Source organism: Coturnix japonica, chromosome 2 (genome assembly GCF_054131305.1).
Source record: "Coturnix japonica strain WE chromosome 2, WE-NBRP24, whole genome shotgun sequence".
NCBI lineage: Eukaryota > Metazoa > Chordata > Aves > Galliformes > Phasianidae > Coturnix > Coturnix japonica.
Window position 1 is genome coordinate 115,509,755 of NC_140664.1, and position 6,096 is coordinate 115,515,850.

General features: G+C 33.5%; 1 protein-coding gene across 1 annotated transcript in view; it reads left to right on the forward strand.

Moving 5' to 3' along the window:
- Positions 1 to 6,096, forward strand: part of THSD7A (thrombospondin type 1 domain containing 7A) — a 257,860-nt gene extending 251,764 nt beyond the window's left edge. The window contains exons 28-29 of the mRNA XM_015853615.3: positions 2,936 to 3,023; positions 4,521 to 6,096. Coding sequence (XP_015709101.2) covers positions 2,936 to 3,023; positions 4,521 to 4,605 — 173 coding nt within the window. The 3' untranslated portion in view covers positions 4,606 to 6,096. The remainder of the gene's footprint in view (positions 1 to 2,935; positions 3,024 to 4,520) is intronic.

Sequence of the window (6,096 nt, forward strand, 5' to 3'; positions counted from 1 at the left end):
TTTCAGCCATGGCATGAATCATAGAGAAACAAACAGTATAGATAGAGCATTTTTTTATTCCATATCTAAACTAATCCATGTTAGAGAAGAGCTAAACATAATATTTAGAACAGACATGCTCTAAATCACTGTAGGAAATGCTCATATTTACCATGTTCTTTAGAGCTGGACAAGCACTTGAGTGGTAAGAAAAATGTTCAGAGTTATACCATTAAAAATATTTGATAAGGTCCATCATGTAAACAGATTTCAGTAAATATTTTCTGATACTATCACTGACATAAATAAAAGTTTCAGTGACAAAATGCTTTCAGAGAAAGAGATTTTATTCTTGTCCAAAATGTTAATTATACAGAGAACAATTAATTATTTTCTTGTCTTTTCAATCACATAGAGCTAGATATGTTTACATGTGTCTTAGTGTTTATTTCTAAAGCTTCCAAGAAAGTTTTAAATCTGAAGATTGAAAGCTATAGCTTTGCTTGCATAAACACCAGAATACTGCAAACTGAGAACAGCACTACTTACAATAAACAGTTTAAAGCAGGTTTGGGTTTTAAATACTTTAGTTATATCCGATTAGTCCTAGTAGTATATTTGTACTTTGATACTATACTTGATACCTCCAAAAATTGGTCATTACTCCATTTAGTTATTACTTTTATCCACAATAAAAAGAATTTTAAAAAAGAAATTAAGATTTCCTGGTCCTCTTCAAAAAAAAAAAAAAAAAAAGTTCTTAACAAATATGCTATTTTTAATTCACTCTAATTCCACATTAAAATGCCATAAGGTGTGTTGTAGCAGTCAGAGTACTGTCAATAAACAAGTATCAGGTAGTTGTGTTGAACTGTAGAGAACATGGATGCTCGTGTGAGTTCAGACATATCTTCAGGAACAAGAAATAGTTGAGAGATTTCCTGAAACCTCACAAATGCTCCAGTAATTCCTGATTTGACTTAACAAGGCAGTATATCTCAGTTTTATATCAGTTTTAGATAAAAACAATGATCCTTAATTGAACTAGGACTTGATTTATGATTGATTGTTTTTATTCCATGACTAGCTAACTTCTAGAAAGGTTTTATTTACTCTCCTATAAGTATTCCTTACCATACAGTTTCCAAGCCTAGGTATAAAATAATTCTTCAGTAATCTTCAACAAACTATACTACGGTTCCAGAAATGAAAGTTTTTATCCTCACAGCTGTCTTTGCTGATGTATCTTGGATGAGTTTGAGACATCCATTCCCTCATACACAAGAAATAAGCTGTCCAAGGGAATTCAGAGTGCCTGTATGAGATGTGATGCCTGTGTTTTCATAAAATAAATGACCTCGTTAACACAGTTCTCTATTCTGACCAAAATACATAAATCCATACACAAGATGATATCTGTCATTTCTCCAAGGACATAATATTACTTTAAAACAAGCAAACCCAGAACAACCCCAAAACTGTTACGTTTACCAGTGGAAATAAACAAAGGGAAGAAAATTATCTGTATATGAATACTGAAATCTGAATTCTTCTCATTCTTACAATCATATTTTTGGATATGTTCAATTTACCTATAACTGATAAATTATTTTCCTTTTATTGGTTACTATCAGTTATAATGTCATTATGTACATTAATGTAGTGAAGAAAAATGTTTTTACATTAGTCTTATTCAAGTTGTTCATGAGTATAAGGCTTTGCAGAAAGCTTAAAATTAACTGCATACCACTAGCGATGGTTACTCCGAATTACAACAATTCAGCATGTTTTTTTGTCTTATCAGAAGCTGGAAAATCATCAGCTGCATTGGTTATGCCTTATGCCTCTGCAAAAGCATCATAAAGCAATATGTACTTGTTCAAAAACTTATTAGCTATGTTTGCTTATCATTATATTGAAAATATATGCAAGGCTTCATGGAAGAAGAATTTTGCCCCTCATAAATGAAATAATTCAGTTTTTTAATTGAGTTTTCTTTGACAAGACAATAAGCCCCTTGTAAAAGAATGTTTTCAACAAGCAGTTTAGAAATGTGTAAAGTGAGTCATAAAAAGTAGCAAATCTAACAGCATACACTTAGCTTGTGTTGCAACACAGTCATTTAGGGTTCAGAGCAAAACCCCCAAAAGTCACGCCATTCTTTCCTTGGTTTTGCTGGGGTAAGCAAGGCCATCCAGAATTGATACAAAAAGGAGAGTGGAGTGTATACATCAGCCTGTAGGGATATCGTGTCCAAATTATAAATTGCACAGGCTGTACATAAGCACAGGTCTTATTATCAACAGACCGTTGCTCTATTTCTGAGCATGAGTTGTTTTTGTTTTAGTTTTTGTTTTTGTTTTTGTTTTTCTTGTGGGTTTTTTGTTTTTGTTTTTGTTTTTTTTTTTGGCTTATTCTGTGAGAAGTGGTTTTTCTAACAACAAAATGTGTATATGATATTGTGATATTAGATTAAATTAAAGTGTATTAATTTTTTGCGATAGAAAAAATTAAGAATGTGTACAAGGTACTAATGTTGTAAAACATGTTAAATATATTTTAAAATGGAAAATGAAATAGCAACAAGAATGAAAATAAAAGACTGATTTCCCAGAGGTAGAAGGGAAAGTGATGCTGCCTTTCTATCCTGCTGAAGAGGATAGTCCACTTAGCAGTGGACTCAGGGACTGAGTACCTTGCTGCTCTAAGATGCTGCCATTCTGTTTTTGTCCCGTGCCTCAGCATCATTCAGATTATCTGAACTTTAGCTGAAATGCAGAACAGAATAGCACAGAGAAGCTATCACTCCGTTGTTTAAGAGTATTTACTCTTATTAAGCTTTAACTGCTTGTGAAGGCATTTATTTTGCATCTTAAAAGTATTTCTGTACCGTATCAGAACTAATAATTTAGCAAGACTAACTGAAACACTACTGACTAACATTCATTCCTTTTAGATGGGAGGCTGAAGACCTGGGTTTATGGTGTAGCTGCTGGTGCATTTGTTTTACTCATCTTTATTGTTTCTATGATCTATCTAGCCTGGTGAGTTCTTTAATTATTTACCAACAAGCAGTTCCTTGCAGACTGTAATAACATAAGTATTTATATTTGCAGCTTTAGGAGCTGCAGGGACTTCTGTAAACTGTAATGTTTAAATTTCTATGTACTTTTGTTCAAGCTGAGGTTCATGGGCTCTGGTTGTAGCCCAGATGATAGATAAACTGATAGACTGTCTTGAGATCAAGAGAACTTCTTGAAAAGATGGCATATCTTAGTGGATAGTTTATTTTCACTCAGTTTATCTCTGTTGAGAATGACTGTACTCTGTCCATGGTAATTTCATTGCAGCTGTATCACGAAACCCAAAAAGAAGTATAAAATAGGAAACCTAGTCAAGTCTGATTTGGTACTTGGTGGGATATAGAGAAATACAACTAAGATAAGGCTTAAAGTTTTCTCATGTGTTTTCGTACACAATATATATATATATATATATATTACTATATGAAAAAAGAGATTTTTGCAAAAGCAAGTAATTTTTGAGAATGTTCTCCCTGAAGTAAATTGGGTCCTGCTTGGAATTTCTGATCCCCATGACTATGAAAGTAGAAAACGAGGGAAGTATGGTCTTAGACATCAAGCTCATGGCTGTATTGCATAAGTTAACATTTGGGTGGCTTCTGGATTTGTTTATGTTTTAGTAAACTTTCTCCAAAATCTCACTTATGTCTAGGTAAGAAAGAAAATATTTTCTGAATGAAAGAATCTCCATTAGCTTTTAACTTCACTGCAAATTCTTCAGACGGTGGACACTGCAAGCCCCTGTAAAAGCTGTTCTGGGAACAAAGATTTTGGTTTGGACTACCTGATTGACATATCTGATGAAAGTTCATTGGACAACAGAATGCAGGGGCCTGATTTAAATGAATGCTTATAATATAGTCTAAAAGAAGGCAAGAAATAAGGCTCTGATATTATAATTAAAGACAAAATACGTAAACTTATATTTTTACTCAGCTTAAACATTTTTTAAAGCTATTGCAAATGGATTGGAAATACTGCTGGATTAAAATTTAAATTTAAAATTTAAATCAAGGATGGATAGAAAATGTTTATGGTTAGCAACCTTCAATATGTCAAGAGAAGATTTGAGTCACATAATTTAGAAGAACCCAATTGATTGCTCTATTAATACACAACCAAATATTACACTGTAGCCTGTGGGCTTTTCTGAAAAATGACTGATCTTGTATGATTATGTGCTAAAAATTTCATCACATCAGTACCATAACAAAATTTAAAGTCACATCAGTACCATAACATCCTGTTTCTGGACAACTGAACTTTGAATTAGGTGTTGCTTTGGGTTGATAAAGTGATAATTAATGAACCACATGAAGGTTTTGAGTGTGTAGCTTTTACAAATGATAACCAAATGTATTATTTTAATACAACACAGTCATCATTAATTTAAGAATGAAATCCGTCATTGCTGTTATCAGTTTCTTGTTCTATTTACAAATTATCTTATTGTTTCAGCAAAAAGCCAAAGAAGCCCCAGAGAAGGCAGAACAACCGGCTGAAACCTTTAACCTTGGCTTATGATGGAGATGCAGATATGTAAAATGTAACTTCTCATGGTGACAAATGGAGTCTTAATTATTGGATTGAAATCAGAAGGTATCCAAAGCCACAGGGATTTTATATGGAGTGGACTTAAGTGTTTTGACTTTCTTTTTTGTAACTGCACTGTAGATAAAGATGGATGGATTTCATAATGCCTATGGATATTCGAGGTGTTACTGCTTTACTTTAGACCATCAACACTGAGAAATCTGGCAGAATCGATTTAATAGATGATGCTACAATTGGAAATACTTGTGGTCTTTCGTCAGTCTTACAAGCTATAAGCACCACTTCTGTCTCCAGAATACTGTAACTGATGATGTATTAACAGTGGAAAGCCCCTGCAACATTAACCAAGTATAATCAGTACGCATGAAGAGTTTGTACCAAGAGTTTGTATGACTCTTTATATTCAAGCAAAGCGCATATACTCAGTTGAAGAATATGTATTACTGTATCAGATTATATACTTGTTAAAGAGCAATTTAGTGCTTATTACATTAACTTTTAACTGAGATTAACCCATGAGCAAGTTCAGCAGTTTGGCAGTTGATGACAACTTGTGTTAAACTGCATTTCAGAGGGCAATGACTCACTTGCAAAATTCTACCCTGTTACCACTCCAAAATATAAAGGCCTCATAAACACACCCAGAAAGGAGGCATTCTCAGATTCAACATTTTCTAGCGGTTGCTGTCTGGAAAAAGAATACCCACTGTAAATGTTACAATACGTTTCTACTTTCTCTAACTCAAACTGTTGCCTGCATCTTTTTGCTACATGTAAGGCAATTTTTTGCACTATATTAGTGCAGCATGATATGCACTTAATTAGTATTGCCATAGTAACCGCCTCTTTTCAGAAAGGATGATGGTGTATCTTGTGCAAGGAGTGTCAAGTAGACAGGTCTTGAATCCTGAAGAGAGCAGCATTTGGTTTGGACTGCAACCTGATGGAATCGGCTAATGACATGTACTGTACACACTGATCCTCCTCACAGTGGCCATTTGTGGTCTATATCATGGCAGTAATACAAGTGTCTAGTTTCTTGCCCCATCTACCTATACAAGTATAGATTGTCCTGCTGGTTTCTAATTGTACTTTGAAGGCTGTTTATGACTAGATTTTTTATATTTGTTAACTTTGTTAGAAAAAAAGAAAAAAGAAACGAAAAAGAAAAGTGATTGCCCTCTAATCTTGAGTGATATTGTCTAAAAAGGTATTCTGATTGTTTGTTAGGTGAAAGAAAAAGGTTTTGCTTTTTTTTTTTTTCCCCCTTCCACTAATGAGAGCATTTTCACTGTTGCTGACAGTGCAATATTCAGAGCCCTTTTTATCTTTTCTAATTAGGATAATTGGATAGACTCTTTTAATTATTCAGTTAAATTCTTGAGTGTGCTGGCAAGTAAACAATAGTAGTTCTGCCATTGTAATTGTCATAACATTTTAAAGATTTTTGGCAGAATAAAAGCTCACTGTTAACCTCTTT